At 53.4% G+C, this 16,950-nt stretch overlaps 1 protein-coding gene across 3 annotated transcripts in view; it reads right to left on the bottom strand.

Annotated features, from left to right (window-relative positions):
- The window catches only part of PRKD2 (protein kinase D2), a 28,024-nt gene extending 12,581 nt beyond the window's left edge, over window positions 1–15,443 (bottom strand). Inside the window, exons 1-11 of one of the 3 annotated variants that reach the window (XM_011367902.2) lie at window positions 15,181–15,443; window positions 14,490–14,904; window positions 12,376–12,514; window positions 9,234–9,365; window positions 6,840–6,994; window positions 6,515–6,737; window positions 5,115–5,192; window positions 4,883–5,036; window positions 2,958–3,075; window positions 2,636–2,713; window positions 976–1,234 (exon numbers count right to left, since the gene is read on the bottom strand). In XM_011367902.2, coding sequence (XP_011366204.1) covers window positions 976–1,234; window positions 2,636–2,713; window positions 2,958–3,075; window positions 4,883–5,036; window positions 5,115–5,192; window positions 6,515–6,737; window positions 6,840–6,994; window positions 9,234–9,365; window positions 12,376–12,514; window positions 14,490–14,729 — 1,576 coding nt within the window. In that variant the 5' untranslated portion in view covers window positions 14,730–14,904; window positions 15,181–15,443. Of the gene's footprint in view, window positions 1–975; window positions 1,235–2,635; window positions 2,714–2,957; window positions 3,076–4,882; window positions 5,037–5,114; window positions 5,193–6,514; window positions 6,738–6,839; window positions 6,995–9,233; window positions 9,366–12,375; window positions 12,515–14,489; window positions 14,905–15,180 lie in introns of those variants that run through there. The other 2 variants (XM_023535320.1, XM_011367903.2) reach the window with 2 other exon arrangements.
- Window positions 15,444–16,950: the final 1,507 nt, after the last annotated feature.

Raw genomic sequence — 16,950 nt, 5'->3', positions numbered from 1 at the left:
CAGGTTTGACCCTGTCCCTCCCCACTCAGAACACACCATGGCTCCCCAGGGCCCTGGGGAAGGAGCCCAAGGCCCTGTCATGGCCATCAGGCCAGATCTAGTCCCTCATCTATCCCTCTGGCTTCAAGCCCTACCCTCTGTTGTGTGTCACTGACACCCTGGCCTCAGTTACGGCACGTTCTCTCCTGCCTCCGGACCTCGGTGCTTGCTGTTCCCTCTGCCAGGAGCACCCGGTGTCCCTCATTGTGGACTTACTTAAATCCTCCTTGTCCTTTAGTCTCAGCTTGAGTGTCACTCCTGGGGCCATGTCAGAGTACTCTAGCGCATGTTCTACGTAACCACTGTCACCGTACAGGATGACCTGATTAATGCCTGTCACTCACACTGAATTATAAGCTCCAAGAGTCCGGGAACCTGGAACTCTCTGACCACCCTTTGCCTCTGCCTGGCATCATTTCCCATTTGCCTCCCCCATTTCGCCCTTCCTCAGCCTCCAAGTCTTGGCCAGTGTTGCCTCCTCCAGGAAGCCCTCCTGGATATCCATCAGGCATCGTCTCTGGGCTAGTTCCCATGTCCCAGCCCTGCTCACTCCGGGGTAGCGCTGTCTAAAGACAGCTCCATCTCTCCCACTGGACTGCGAGCCCCGTGAAGGCAGGTCTTGGGCTGTCCTGGTCACAGCTGTGTCCCTAGCTCTGTCCAGCAGAGGCCGGGCACAGAGTAGGTACTCAGTCAATGTGTGAATTAAAGAGTCTGAACTCACAGCCTGGAGGTGTCACCATCACCTGGCCAAAACCCAGAGAGGGAAGTGACATGCCCAAGGCCACACATCAGGTCCAATGCTTAATGGAGATTTGGACCCAGGCCTACTGAGTCCAGGGGCGACATTCACCGCTGTGCCACTCCTGGCCTTCCCCTGGCTCTTCCCTTCCCCAGGACCCTGTCCAAGGCCTCCCAGACCCAGAGTGGGGGACTTACTGTGGGGCGTGTGGCCTGGGGCGCTAGGTGCGTCCTGGAGGATGACGGGCATCAGGGCTTGGCGGATGGCCGTTTCCCAGCCCCGGGCGGTCTCTGCCCCCTGCCCACTGGGCCCTCCTGGGGCCCCGCCAGGCGTCTCGCCCACGAAGTAGGTGGTATTGGCGGTGACGATCTCGAAGCAGTGTGGGTTGGTGCCTGGTGGCACAAGGCTGAAGTTCTGGGCGGGCTCCACAGTGAGGATCTCCGACAGTGGGATTTCCTGGCAGAGCACAGAGCCAGTGCGGGTGAGGGTACGGGGCAGGGTCTGCCCTCCCTCGCCACCCCCACTCAGAAAAACACAGAATTCAGTGTCAGTGGGGAAGGACCTGGTTTGCATGATTTGGTCAGGAAAGGCCTCCTGGAGGAAGCTACATTGACGCAGACACCGGAAAGGTAAGGAGAGGCCAGCTGGTGGAGGAAGGGTGGAAAAAGCACGTGCAAAGGCCCTAAGGTGGGAAAGGCTGGTGTTCGGGGGACATGTTATATGCCCATCACGTGGATGGTGCCTGGCACGTGGTAGGTATGCCACGTTTGATGAATAAATAAAGGAAACGAGGCGAGGGCCAGTCCACACGCACGAGGCCTCCTGGGCCCCAGGGAGGAGCCTTGGCTCTATTTCCAGGGCCCTGGGGACCCATGGAAGGGTTTAGAGCAAGAAAGGGCAGGTCTCTCTGGTTGTGTGTTGAAGGCGGATGGGAGAGCATGGGATTGAGACAGGAGACGATGAAGGAGGTCGAGGGGGCCCGGTGGGAGAGAAGGTGCAGGGTCTCTGGGAAAGGAGAGGATGTGCTTTGCAAAGTCCTGAAAGAAAAAAGAAGGAGAGAGGAAGAAAAGAACGAAAGAGTGACAACAGAGCGACAGACTTCTGCAGCCACTGAAGCCAGGAGTCGGAGACGTAACAGTGGGGATGGCATTTTAGACAGTGGGGACGGTGTCTTGAGATAGCATGGTTTGAGGAAAGCGAGGAGGATGAGAAGGGACCAGCCATGGGAAGTGTATGGAAGGGGATGCACAGCAGGTAACAGCCAGGCATCTCGGTTTTATTCTAAGGGCGGTGGAAGCCATCAGAGGGTTCCGATGGTTTTAACTGACTCCTCTGGCTGCTCTGGGGGAAAATCTGTGAGGACGAGGGCGGAAGCAACGGTCCAGTGAGGAGACTGTCACAATCATCCGGGTGGGACATTGGCTGCAATGCAGTGCTGGCATGGGGGGCAGTGATGAACACAAATAAATAATTCAATAGATTAATTATAAAGTAATAATGAGAACGAGGTTATAATTATTGGGAGCTTAATACATGCCAGGCCCTAAGCTAATTGCTTCCTATAAATTATCTCTGAATTCTGGCCACAGCCCTGAGGGGAGGGCTATTCTTTGAGGCTTTTACAGGTAAGAGACGTGAGATGCAAAGAGTTAAGTCACCCTGGGTCCCTCGGCTGGACAGTGGTGAAGCCGGATCAAACACACAGGCGGGGTGGCACTTGCTGATGGGCTGGGAGCAAGCAAGCAGGGAGTGGAGAGAGGGTATGATTCTGGGCATTTGGCTGGAGCAACTAGGAGAGAAATGGAGAGGGTGGCAGCAAAGAGGGAAAGTCTGAGGGAGCTGGGAGCCAGAGCCTACCTTGTAATATCTGTTGGTTGTGTTGTTCTGGAAGAGCGTGATGCACTTGCAGTCCAGGCGCCAATAGTGCCGCTTCCTCTGTTGGGAGAGGTGTTTGTGGGTGAGGCTGTCGCCCGCCCAGTCTGCAGCTTGGGTTCCTCGCCTTCAGCCAAGCCCCGCCCCTAGTTCTAGCCCCGCCCCCACGGCCCCGCCCCACCCGACCTCACCCTTAGCCCCGCCTCTTCTTAACTCCTGTCCCGCCCCTCCTCTAATTCTAGCCGGTCTTCAGCACGGCCCCGCCCCCCGCCCCGCCCCGAACTCTGGCCCCACCCCACCCACTCACCAGCGTGTCCTTGTTGCTGTAATGAACCACCCAACCTTCGTGCAGTGTGGTGCTGGATTTCCGTGTCGTGTGTCGCACTGACTGCACCACCCTCATCAGGGGGATGTAACCGAGGGAGCTGAGGAGGGGAGAGGAAGGGGCGAGAGATTACTACAAGCAGAAAATAACCACTGCACAGAGCTTCTGGGTGGTCCCGGAGTTCGATTTGGGGGTGGGAGGGGCACACTTTTCCCTCCTGTTTCACAGATTTCCCATAATTAGAAGGGGACTCTTGAGAAGCTAGGTTCCCAAGTCAGGCTGCCTGGCAGATTATCAAGCTCCCTCAAAGGGGTTGCTGTGATGAGTGAAAACATTTCTAAGGATCTTAGCACAGTGCTCCGCACACAGTGGGCCTTCAGTAAGTGCTAATTAGTATCGAGCCCAGAGATGCGGCCAGCTGTGTGACATTGAGCAAGTGACTCAAGCACTCGGCGCCTCTTTTCCCTCATCTGTGCACATGCTGTCACTACAGTGAGGAGGCCGAGAGATGAAGTGACTTGCCCAACTCCAGGACCAACTACCTCTTGCACTAGATCAGGCCTTGAGTGGCCATGGCCACTTCCTTTTGTCTCTCTTTGTGTATACATGTATTACTGTGTTAATACAATGTATTCATGAGACTGTGTTAACACTGTTCTAAAACATATGCAAAAAGAGTGAAAACATTTCAAGGATGAGATTAAAAATAAAGGGCACTGGAAAGTCAAATCTTTTCTTCCCATACCCCCCGAATGGATCATCTCTCGCCCTCTCCACTTTGGGGTTCATGGTTAAAATACCAGGAAGGACTTCTTTTCCATTTTCTCAGCACTTAGAACCCGGCAAGCACTTTACCTGCAGGATCTAATGGAATTTGCACACCGCTGTATGAGGCGGGTGCTGTCACTGGCCCAGGGGAAACCGAGGCACATGCTGAGGTGACATGGGCCTCAGCCTCTAGTGCCCTGGGCTTGAGCACTGCTGCCTTCCTGCCTCCTCACGAAACAATCACCCCACACCCGAGCCCTGTCCTAGGCACCTGGAGAATGACAAGCGTCTTCATCCTCAAGCTTGAGCTCACATTCTAGTAAAGCTGAATAAATGTGAGCTCCATTTACAATTTAAAATGTGGAATTAAGTACAATTCGTTATTATTTTTCGGAGCTTCCATGTCAGAAGAAAGCCACTACCTGCCAGGTCCTTGGGGATATCTCCCCTCCCCCACTTTACGGACGGGGAGACTGAGGCACCGAAAGAAGCAGCTTGTTTAAGGCCGCACAAGTCAATCCGAGGCCAAAATGGTTGAAAGAAATGGATATTTTCCCTTCCTTCTAAAGATTTTAGTGCTCTGTGATAAGAGCTAACGCTATACAACACTGCATATCAGGCACCGTTTCAGGTTCTTAATTTGTATTCATTCATTTCGTCTTCACGACAACTCTATAAGGTAGGCACCGTTTTTTCCCCCACTTTACTGATGAGGAAACTGAAGCTCAGAGAGGTCAATCTCTTGCCTAAGGCCACACAGCTGTCCGGTTCCAGAGTTCATGTTCTCATTCACTCTTCCTACTGTCAGTCTGCAATACAGACTGTTTCTGGAAGAACGGAAACCGTTCCCAGGAGCATCCTCCAGGGAGAGGATCTAGGCAGCTGGGAGGCGAGAAAGTGGGAGGGTTTGACCACGTACTTTTTGAATGACTGTATTACCAGTTCCGAAATACGATATAAATTAGACTGTGCTTTTATGAAAACTTTAAAAATGTAAATCAGGAAGAAAGGTTAAATTGAAAAATAAAGTGTGGGTGCTTAAATGGTTCGCCTCCGGAACCTGGGACATTTACAAGCAGAGGGCGATGCTGACCCTCGGGCGAGACGGGGAGGGGCATGCGCGGAGGGCGCCCTGGTACCTCGGGGCTTTGCCTCCCTCAGCTTCCTCCTCCTCGCCGGCGTGCAGGGCGTTTTCCGAGTGGGAGCCGGGGATAACACCGGAATCGTCTGACTCATCCATGAGGGTGCTCTTGTCGGCCTCGCTGAAATCGGTGGCCTCTTCCATTGGCACATCTGGGGGCACAGTGTATCAGAGGGGCCTCCACCCACTCTGGCCGCGTGCCCCTTCGCACTCAGCCCACAGCCTCTTACCTCCATTGATAAGCGCCTCCCCCAAACAGTCGTTAGGGACTCGGGTGGCACAGCGTTTGTGACAGTTAAACTTGCAGTCTGGAAGTAGGACAGGGAATAAGGAGACAGGTGGGAGGGGGAAGAGAGATCACCTGTAAGGGTTCAATCTTGATCTTTAACCCCCAAGCTCAAAAGAGCCTGCTTTTGCTATCTGGGACAGGACACTAAAGCTCAAACACTGTCAATACCCATCACCATATCCTCCTACGATTCCAGAATGTAACAGGGTCTGACATCCTGTGCTTCTGGACTTTGAACACCCAAGGGCAGGGCTTCTCCGCCTTTGGCACCGGGAATGTTTGGGGCTGGCTACTTCCCCGTGTGGACAGCTGTTCTGTGCATAAGGATGCTTAGCAGCACTCCTGGCCTCTGCTCACCAGATGCCAGTTGCACCATCCCTCCCCATGTGACAAACAAAATGTTTCCCGGCATCCCCTGGGAGGGGACAAAACTGTCCCTGGTTGAGAAGTGTTGCTCTAGGGTGTGATGACTCCAAATTTATAGGATTATACACATCAGTGATTCTAGAATTTGATGTAAAGCTAATTTTCTAAGGCTCTGTGATTCTAGATTTCTAAGACTCCAGAGCTCGATTCCAAGTTTCTAGAACTTTACACACATGTATGATTCTACAGTCCTTCAATTCTAGACTGTTAAGACTCCTTGATGTTCCAGGCCTTAGAGTTCGGTGACTCTAGACTTCTAGGGTCTAGACTTCTAAGTCTCCAGAAGCTGCTGATTCTAAGGTTCTAGGATTCTGTAGCGCTAAGATTACAGAAGTTAATGTTTCTACAGTTCTTTAGCGATAGAGATCTAAGATTCTAGAATTTAATTGTTCCAATAACTTCTAGAATTGGAAGGCTCCGGGTTTTTATGGATCTAGACTTCTGGTATTCTAGATTTTGATCACTTGACATTCTGAGGTTCTAGATTTCTAGACCTCTACAATTCCATGATTCCATGGTTATACGATTCTAGACTTCTAAGCCTTGAATTTGATGCTTCTATGTTTCTATTATTCTCAAATCTTATGGTTCTAAAGATCTAATATTTTGAGAATCTACAATTGGTAGTTTTAAGATTTATGAACGTAAACTTCTGTGGTTCTTTTAGCTGAATCCTATGATCTAGCATTCTTAAATCCTATACTTCTAAGGCTCTCTGATTCTAGAATTCTCAAGTTACACAGTTTTAGAATTCCGTGCTGTCTTATGAATCCAGATTTATAAGGTTCTGGGCTTCTAAGTTTTTTTTGTTTTGTTTTGTTTTTAATTTTATTCCTCTAGGTGTGTGGGGGGAGGGAGGTGGAGGGAGTTCTGACCCTGTCTGTCTCCTACCCCACCCTTGGGGATCTCGCTGACCTTTGCACTGCAGGCCTTGGCGGAAGAGGCCCTTGAGAAGTTTCTTGCAAGCCTGGCAGACGGTGGGCCGCGTGTAGCTATGGATGAGGAAGGTGTGTGGCACCTTGACCTTGGAGAGCAGCATCTTATCCAGCTCGATGGGGCGACCGGTGTAGGATGAGGCAGACGAGGAGGAGGAAGATGACTGGGGGCGGCGAGGCAGGAGCTCGGTGGTGCTGCGGCTCTATGGATCAGCGAGAGCAGAAAGAACACGTCGGTTCGTTGCCCCACGTCTGGGCCTCGTCACCCCGCAGTCTCCAACCTAGCCCGCTCCCCAGCCCCTCACCAGCTCATCAGCCGTGCAGGGCAGAGAGTCCGAGGTGCCGAGGCGCACCGAATGGCCACTGGCCAGAGACGTGGAGGACAGGCGCCGTTTGCGAGCCCCACTGCAGTTGTTGGGGATGCTGAAGGCGCAGCGCTTGTGGTAGTTCAGTCCGCAGCCTGTAGGGGGCGGAGGCGGGGGAAAGAGCGTCAGAGACACAGCTTCCACCCGCCCTGGCCTCGAAAGCTCCGCCCCCTTCGTTTCCGCAGGTCGCGAGAACAGCAGATCCCTCCTGATGCCTTAGTAGCATGATTAAAGCCAACAGAAATCTACGAAAACCTCATTCAGACAGAACTGCTAATGGCCCAGAACCTTCAGGAATGAAGGTGTGGGCCACGCGGCCAGGCAAAGCACCACGAACAGGCGAGGCGTCTGCTGAGGACAAAGAGAATACGGCTTGGGGAGTGGAAGAAGAAAGCCACCACCGAGTGACCCGTGCAGAAATAAGGTGTATTTCTTCCCTATTTTATGAATATGTGTGTGTGTACCAAATACTTTCATTTTCTCTCCTCTTCTGCCCCCTTATCACCTAACGTAATATAGTAACAATAACTAACTTTCTATCCTGGTATTTAAGTGACAGGACATCAAAGGAGAAGGAATGCCACCCAAGGACACACACATCGTCTTCTGCGGGGGGAAGAAAGGGTTAGCGTGCTTTGGGTTGTATTCAAAATGGTGTATCGTGTCGGGTGGAAGCATGCTTGTTATTGTTGCTTCTTTTCTTTTTCCTTTTTTCAATCCTCATCCATGAAAGATTCAGGCGCAGCTTGTGATTCCCACTGGGCTTCCTGAAACCGTGCTCCAGTCCATCTCCGGTGATTCCGAGATCTGCTCTAGAGGAAAGAATGTGCCTCCAGCCTCTGGAAGCTTCTTTCGGGACGCTTCATGAAGCCTGTCGTTAGTCCGCCTGTTACGGACCTTCCAGCTCAATAACTCTCCATCACAGGCACTGTCTCGGATGCACGATGTCACACACCGCAGAGAAGACCTCTAGGATGGCAAATGGCCTTTGCATAGAGGAACCACCGCCCAGTGTGGTCTTTCATCGGTCACGTGCTTCATGGAATTTCAGAATCTCACCCATGACTAGAGGTATGAGTATCCAGGTAGAATCAAACTCCCGTAGGAAGGCACCAGTGGCATTCGGAATGGTCATTTGGGCATCTTTGGTCACTATGTGAACTTGGAGCATCATCTGTGATGCTCGACCAAGGAAATCCATGCTCAGAATGGCCATCGGAGTTTGACGATACCAGGGTTGTGCCATGATGAAAGTTACATACGCCAAGACATCAAGAGTTGGATATGATGTGCGGACGATGGCAATGTTGGTAGCAGCTTTGATTGCACTGAAATGGCTTTCTGCAGGCCTGAGATGGCTATCGTCCCAGGTCCTTAAATAGTGCCGCAGGATTTAAGGGCTGCATGATAACAATCCTAGTTAGTGCTGTAGGTCACCTGGAACGTAGGGTACTGAAGACTCTAGATTTCCATGTGAGCGTGACAGCCACGAGCCCGAAGATCTTTAGACAATGGAACAATGGAATATACCTCTAAGAGCGGGCACGCTGAACAGACAACGGAGGTGCAGCTCGTCATCACAGAATGGACGGCCCTCACCTGCTGTGTGTGGAGCACAGCCAAGGTGGGCGTGTGGCCTTCGTCTGCAGGTGGGCGAGATCTCAATGTTCTCTCGAACGCTGCTGGTGATCCTGATGCCTGGGCTTAAGCTTGAGATATCTTGGCTAAAGGAACATGGTGTGTTCCTTTATTACTTTTTTTAAGTATGACTTAAGGAGATGTGTGCCGGTGTTTGGTGTAGACTATCTGGGCCCCTCCACCAATTTGCATGTTGAGGTCCTAACCTGCTAGTCCATGAGGCGGGCCTGTTTCAATCAGCAGAAAGCTTTAAAAAGCCGAGCTGAGACTTCCCAGATGAAGAAACTCTGCCTGTGAATAGCAGCTTCAGCTCCTGCCTGAGCATTCCAGTCCGTCCTTGCTGACCACTGCCCTACGGACGTCGGAGGTGGCCGGCCAGCTTCCCAAATCCCGTAAGCCAATTCCTTCCAAAAATCCCTTAATAGGTACCTTCTACTGTCTTGTTTCTCTGGTTGACACTTGACTGATATTGGCCCCGCCCTCTTCTCTGTGCCCCTCACCTCCCTCTGAGCTCCACCTCCTAGGCTCCACCCCCGGGTCTGAGGCCCGCCCTGAGCCCCACCCTCCACCAAGCCCCGCCTCTTGGCTCCACCTCCAGCCCCTCCCCCTTACCTCTCCCTCCAAGCCCGCCTCCTAGGCTCCACCTCTTGGTCCTGAGCCCCACCCAGGCCCCGCCTCCAGCCCGCCCCCTCTCACCATCACACTTGAGGCCCTGGCGCACTAGACCGAAGAGCATCTCCCCGCAGTGGTCGCAGAAGGCAGGCGCTCGGTAGGAGTGCACCGTGAGAGCGTGCGGGCGGATCTGGAAGTCTTCGAAGGTGGCGGAAGCTGCAGGCAGAGGGGAGGAGGGATGAGTGAGCCGGGGCCAGCGGAGGCTATTCCAGTCCCCGCCTTCCCAGGTTTCTGACCATCCTCCCAGCTGCAAAGTTTAATCATTCCGTCCTTCATTCATTTACTCACATGTTCCATCTACCTGGATTCAAATCCCAGCTCCGCCACTGGGCAAAACACCTAGGTGTCTATGCCAGGGACTGGGGGAGGGAGAATGGGGAGCTGATGAATGGGATTCAGGTTTGCAAGATGAAAACGGTTCTGGAGATTGGCTGCACACAACGTGAATGAAATTAACACTACTGAACAGTAGCCTAAAAAACGGTTAAGATGGTAAGTTTTATTTTATGTATATTTCACCACGATTAAATATCTTTAAATATAAAAAAATACGGATGCCTGGGTGCCACCCTCAGAGTTTCCGACCTACCAGGGGTAGAGCCGGAGCCATCGAGTCAAAAACAAACAACTGTGTGCCTCGGTTTTCTCATCTTTAAAATGGAAATCCAACAAATATTTACTGAGCATTGTCCTAAGCGGTAGGGACACCGCAGAGAACAAAACAGACAAAAATCCCTGCCTCGCTTCTAATGAGGGAGGTAGACAAACAAAATGAATAAAATAAATATTCTTATTCAACAATCACCCGGTCTAGCAGTTACTCTGTGCCAGGTGCTGCTCTAAGTCCTTAAAAAATACTAACGAATTTAGCCCTGTCAAGAGCCCCGTGAGAACCATCCTTTTATAATCCACATTTTCTGTATGAGGAGCCTGAAGCACAGATAGGTCAAGCAGTTTGCCCAAAGTCGCGGAATTAGCATTCAAAGTGGCCAGTGTGGCTCTAGGATTCAATGCTTTTAGCACCATATTTACTGCCCCTCTGGAATTTTAAGTCATAAAATATACGGTGGGTTAGAAGTCAATACGTGTTTAGGAGAAAAATCAAACAAGGAAGAGATACAGGGAAGCTGCAAGAGGCACCATTTTAAATAGGTGATAAGGGAAGGCCTCCTTGAGAAGGTGGTGTTAAAGCAAAGGCTGAAGGGGGTAGGATATGAGCCTTCCAGATGTCTAGGAAAGAACAGGCCAGTACCATAATATATCTCCTTACAGGTTCTTTAAGGATTAAATGAATCTATGGAAAGCTCTGAAAACAGTGCCTGGCACATAGAAAGTACTCAATAAATGTTAGCTATTATTTTGAAAGTTTTATTTTTAGAGTAAATCTGGCTCCCTCCCCCCCAACCAACCCCAAGTTTTGGTCTAATATTAAGCTTTTTTTAATTTTTTTTTGTATTATGCAACGGGAAGAAGACTCTCTTCTATGAGCCAAGCACTGTTTCTCGCTCAAGATAAACAAGACAGAGAGCTGACATCTCAGGGAACTGACATTCTTTTGGGGAGACAGACACGAAACCTAAAACACATAAATAAACAAGGAAGTTTCAGACAATGGAAGAAATGGCATTTAAGCTGAGGTCCAAATAAAAAGAAGGAGCTAGCAGAGAAGACGGGATGGGGGAGGAGGAAGCATTCCAAGCATGGAGAACAGCAAGTGCAAAGGCCTCGAAGACGTAGGGGAGCTTTGTTTGTTCAAGGGATGGAGGGCAGGCAAGCATGGCTGGGACAGAGTCAGTGAGGACGGTGTCCAGATGAATTCAGGGAACTGGCAAGGGCCGGATCATGGACGGTCTTGAGGTCATGTTGAGGAGTTTGTATTTTACTCCAAGGCTAATGGGGAGCCATGGGAGGAGTCTGAGCAATGTAGTGTCGTGATCTGACTTAGGTGCCACCGAAACAGTCTCGGCAGGAGGTGACGGCGGCTTGGACCAGTGGAGGTAGTCAGAAATAAATTTCGGGTGTATGGTAATGGTGGGACCCATGAGTCTGATGATGAAGCAAAGGGGTGGGAGAAAGAGAGGAATCAAGGATACACTAAGGTTTGGGGGCAAATCAAAGTTTCTGTCTTGGACAGGTAGTGTCTGAGACGCCCAGAGATGCCAGGTGGAGGTGTCAGGGAAGCAGCGACGTGAACGAGACTCGGTTTTAGGGGAGGGACCAGGATGAAGATAAAAATCTAAGAGTCGACAGCCTATACGAGGGTATTTAAAACCTGAATAAGGTCACCGGGGACTTAAATCTAAACTTCTAATTTGTGACCCACCCATTCAACAAATATAACTGATCATTGCAGTCTGCAAGGGGCAGTAGGGGGTAGAGGAAAGACAGCCATGATGGAGATCATCACGACCCTCCCCAACCCCCACCAGCCCCTCCTGAAGAAACCAAGGGCCACAGACTCTTCTAAGGTGCTGAGGGCCTGACTGTGTGTAAAGTGGGGCTGGCCAGCAGGTGGACTAGATTCTGGCTGGAAATACAGGTGCCCAAGTGTCATCTCACCTTGTAGTCAGATTTCACTTAGCATTTCACTGAGAAGGAGGCATGGGCATCAAAACATTTCAAACTACATACATCTAACATACATCTAGTAAAGGACACATCAGAAGCACAAAGCTCAACGAATTGCCAAACCGTACACACTGTGTCACCAGCAGCCTGACGGATAAATGGAAGTTTAAAGCAGACCCCAGAAAGCTCCCTCGTGCTCTCCACCCAACTCCGTCTTCCCCAGGCACCCACTCTCCTGGCTTCTAATACCACAGAGTAATTGTATCTGTCTTCGTGCTTCAAAACTGGAACCACACAGAAACGAAGTCTGATGTCTGGCTTGTGTCAGGGTTAGGTTTGTGAGATGCATCCCTGTTGCTGTGGATGGTTTATGTTCAGTGCCGTGCAAACTCCAGTGTGCGTGCCCCACAGGAAAACTGACCCATTCTGGAGCAGCGGTTTGTAAAACTCCCGGGGTGATTCTAATTTGCAGCCAGGTCTTAGAACCACTGACCCCTAACTTTAAGGAGCAAGTCTCTGGGCCCACCTCCCCTCCCAGCTCCTCCAGATGCCCTGCCCCCGCTCGAGGCGCCACCCTTAGGTGGGCCTGGCCGCTCACCCGACAGCACCACCTCCACCAGGTCGCCCTCCTGGATGTCTCCCGCGGAGCGCACCAGCTGCAGGAGGTTAGCGGACGTGGGGTCATGTTTGAAGAGCAGGATCTTGTCGTAAAGGCCATAGAAGCCACACTCGGGGAACTGACGGGCGGGAGAGGGAGGTGCGACGGAAAAGCTCAGAGCTGCCTTGAGCAGCGGTCTGGAACCCTCCCCAGGGCAGGGCCGGCTGTTTCCCCCGGAAACCCAGAGACCCCGCGGCCCCTCACTTCCTGTCTGCTCCCTCCCAAGCCCAGCTCGAGCCTGGCAGAGTGCCAGGGCCCAGGTGTGCTGGGAGTTTGGTGGCTGGATCATCGATCTGGGGTGGGAGGGAGAATGATTCCGGGACCCTGGCACCTAGAATTTCCTGGAGATTGGGGGTGGGGTGGGGTCTGAGTGAGCACCCCTCTCCTTATGACACCCCCCCCCTCCTCAGCTTCCTTCCTGGATCTATTGTTGTCCCTGGTACCTGGCTCCAGTCCCAGCATCGGGGCAGGGAGGGCGGGAAGGAAGGCACTGAGGACTCTTGGGAGTGGGGGTAGCTGCAGGGAGGCTGGAGCTCAAGGGAGCTGAAGGTAGGAGGGTGGCCCCCACCCAATGCGCGAAGGACCCAGGTGTCCGGGTCCCCAGTTTGGGAGGCTGGGGGGCAGGAAATGAAACCCGGTAGAACAGAAAGTGAAACAGCCCAGGTGGGGCGGCTGGAAGAAAAGGCCCTACCACACCTGTATAGAGAGTAGAAAATAAAACGCTGAGGCCTGGGGTGGGGGGGGCAGGCTGAAGATTCTGAGCGTTGGACAAAGAACTTCACCTAGGTAACAAGCTGCCCAACCCCCACAAGTCCTTCCAAGGAGCAGGCTGAGTTGGGTGTGGGAGCTGGGCCTGCTAGTTTCGGGTATTGGGGGGACAAAGAAAGCCCTATGTGTTCTTAGGGTCCACAGGTGACCCAGCCCGCCTGGGCCCTGGCTGTGTGGGAGGGGTCTTTCTCCAAGTCCTAGTTCTCCTGGCAGTGAAATGGGGGAGTTGGCCCAGCTGAATTCTTTGGGTTTCTCTGAGGCCCAAAGAATTCATCTCCAGGAGTGTGAGAAGATTCGGGAATTTGGAGATGTGGGGATTGCAACTTCCTCATGTTATAGGATTAGACATTTTTAGATTCCAACACATTCTCATACATTTTAGGATGTTCAACAACCCAGATTAACAGTCGTCTAATTAATTTTGATATTTTAGGAGTCTGACAAACCAACCTAGGATTCTAATGTCTGAACACTTTATATCAGAGTTCAATTAACTCGCATTTGCATATTCCGAAAATTTAGAATTCAAATAGTCTAGCATTTTCGACAGTCTAGAATGCCAACAACAGAGAAGCCCACACCATTCTAACTTTTAACCTTCTTAGATTCAGGCACTGAGCCCCATCTGACTCCTTCTTGTTGGGATCTCCGCCCCCATCCTGGTGATCTTGCTGTCCAAAGCTAAGAGAGGGGGTGGGTGGGGAAGCATGATTTTCACAGGCCAGCGTCAGACCTGGGGACTGGGGACACTGATTAGGAGAGAGAACAGAGTCCCCAGAGCCTCTGAAGGTTGGGGAGAGGTGCCTGTGCCCTCACAACAGTCTCAGGCCTGAGGGAGGACAGAGATTGGGCTCCGAGACCTCACTTGCCCCTAGCAGCTAGCACAGGCACCCACACCCACACATGTCACCCGATCGCCATGGCCAGCCCGGCTTCAATTTCTGTTTCCACCAAATGGGAGGTCAGGGATGGGCCCGGCTGGGGAGGGGCCCCCTCATCTGCTGCCCCCACCTGCCCCTTCCTCCTCCACCGTTCTACACCTGGCCGGCCCCTCCCTTCCTCCCTGCCGGCTGCAGAAAACAACATGCAAGGACTCGAAATTTCAGGAGGCCTCTGGGGTACTCCACCCCTGCTCTGGCCTCCCGCAAACGGGTAGCGGGGTGAGGAGGTAATGGGGGCCAATGTCCTACTCCCTCCCCTCAGTCTCCCAAGGCTTAGACTCCCTTCATCCCCCTCTCCGACGCCTCCCCAAGCTGGATGGGGCGGGGGGAACCCTGCGCACTCACCTTCTGGTCCACGATGGAGCAAGCCAGTTGCTTCACATGGGCCAGCTCGGAGGCGGCGGGCAACAGCACGAACTCGCGGGTCAGCCCGATCTGGATGTGGAAGGAGACCCCGGGACCCGGGGCCGGGATCTGGGGCAGCAGCGGTAGCGGCGACTGCAGCTCCAAGCTGCCGAGGGGCGCAGGAGACCCCGGCCCGGGAGAGCCCGGGAGCCCGGTGGGATGGGACGGGGCGGCGGCCATGGGGGGAGGCCCGGGACCGGCCGCCCGGCGCCCACCCAGGATCCGGCCGGAGGAGACCGGGGAACCCGGATCACTGGATCTAAGGGGTCTCGTAAACGGGTGGTGGGAGCGCGGGATCCTGGGGATCCGAGAAGAGAAATCCGGCAGGTTGAAGGGACTGGAGGATGGCGGGACCCTAGGAAATTAGAGAAGAGAATCTAGTGGTTCAGACGCCCGGGAATCAAGGGAATCACAGAAGATCGGGGGGGGAATAGTTTGGGGGGCCCAGCGATTGAGAGATTCCAAGAAAGCAAAGAAGAAAATCTAATAAGTCGGGGTCGCAGGAATCAGCAGAGCCCAGGATCCAAAGGCCCCTTGGAGAGAGAAGAAATTGAAAAAGGAGCAGGGGGACCCCAGAATTCAGTGGCTCTAAGAAGAGGATCCAATTAAGAAGAGGGGCCGAGGGACTCACCGGACCCTGGGGGTGGAGGGCAAGAGTCTCTGAGTCGGAGATCAAGACGGGCCCGGGGATGGGCAGAGGGATCCAGAGGGCCGGGGTGCTAAGGAGGGCATCTCACGGGTCTCGGAAGCTGGAGAAAAGTTCGGTCGGGGGCCCGCGGAGAAGGGGGCGTTACCGGCCGCGGTGGGGGGGTGGGGCAAGGGAGGGTCGCCCGGCTCCGGTGGCTCGTTTTCCTTCCCCAAACTTTAACTCCGCGGCGGCGGCCCAGGAGGAAGTGTCCGGAGCGACGGCGCAGCCAGCCAATCGGTGCCGGTCTCGGTGACGTCAGCGGGGGCGGAGTTAGACGAGGGGCTAGGGGCGGAAGGGGAGGGCGGGCCCAGCACTTCTGAGTTGGGGGCGGAACCACCCCCGCGCGAGTCCGGGGGCCTAGGTTGGGAGGTGCGGGGCAGCGCGGCGGGGCCGATTTCGCTTCCAAACACACTCGAGTGTGCAAGGTTAACTTTTTCGTGACCAGAGAGGGAGGAGCGAACCGCCCTCACTGCCTCTGCAGGTCGCGGGGGCCAGCCCGGCCCTGGCCCTTTAAGGAAGGGGCCCTCGCACACGGCCTGTATCCGGCGCGCACCTCAGTAAAAGGGTGGGAAACAGGGTGTCAGGTCCGGCCCGCTCTCGGGACTCGGCCTCCCTCTTCCTAGAGAGCTTCGGCTCTGCCCTTCCGCGCCCCGGCCCCGGGGAGGGGGTGTCGCAGAGCACCCTCAACCCATTCCACACGTGGGAAGGTCGAGGTCTCCAGATGGGCAGAGGTCCTGGCCTCAGCTCTGTCTCCAGGAACCTTGAGCAAGGTGCATGGAGACAACCGAAGGGGCCGGGCCTGGGTTACCTGTGTAGGAGTCAGGCACAGGGCGGGTGGGGAACGCGTGTGGTTTCCATCCCTCGGCTCCCCACTCTACCCCAGTCAGCAGGCTTGGGGTGCCTGGAAGGGCCATACTACCAGGGCGGACAACGCACCCACACCACTGCATAGATGGAGAACCAGTTGTTCTCCTGGGGAAATGTGTCTTTCTGTGTGACTTTAGGTAGGTGACTGCCCCTCTCTGAGCCTGTTTCTCCATCTGTTAGATGGGACAGTAATAGGTCTGATTCCAGAAGGTCTTCGTGGGGATTAATGAGACTGTATAATGGTGGATGTCGCTATAATATGGGGATTAATGAGACTGCATAATGGTGGTTGTCGCTATAATATGCAGGGATAAAGGTGGGTACCTCAAGCGCTCAGGTGGGCGGGTATGTTTAGTCATCCAGCAAGCATCAACTGACAGCCTACTGTGTGCCAAGCTTGTCATAAAACACCTCTTCCAATTCATTCAGAAGCAATTCAGACCTGATTTCTCCTCCCCAGCTAATAAGAGTGGCTACCACTTAGTTTACATGCAGGAAGCTGAACACTCAGAGGCAAAATGACTTGTCAAAGATCACCAAGCCAGTTACTACCACCCCGCCCCATTCGAGGGTGTCTTGGTCTGAGCGCCGAAGGCATCCCGGCAGACACGGGCCATCTGCCTGCCTGGGTTCCAGACCAGCAGGGCTGGCTGGGGACGAGGGCCATGAGACGAGCCCCACTTCCTGGTAAGAGGTTGTTGGGGGCAGCTGAGGTCTGTACAGTAGCGATCTGTCACCACATCCGGGGGCTGGCTGGGGCTGGGGAAGGAAGTCTGAGGCTGGAGCGAAAACCCAAACCGCCACCTGGGGAAGCTGCTCAGAGCCCAGAGGGATGAGGGGGGAGTG

Source organism: Pteropus vampyrus, unplaced genomic scaffold (genome assembly GCF_000151845.1).
Source record: "Pteropus vampyrus isolate Shadow unplaced genomic scaffold, Pvam_2.0 Scaffold138, whole genome shotgun sequence".
NCBI classification, from domain to species: Eukaryota; Metazoa; Chordata; class Mammalia; order Chiroptera; family Pteropodidae; genus Pteropus; species Pteropus vampyrus.
The sequence above is the reverse complement of the archived record's forward strand: the minus strand, read 5'-3'. Positions and strand labels throughout refer to the sequence as shown.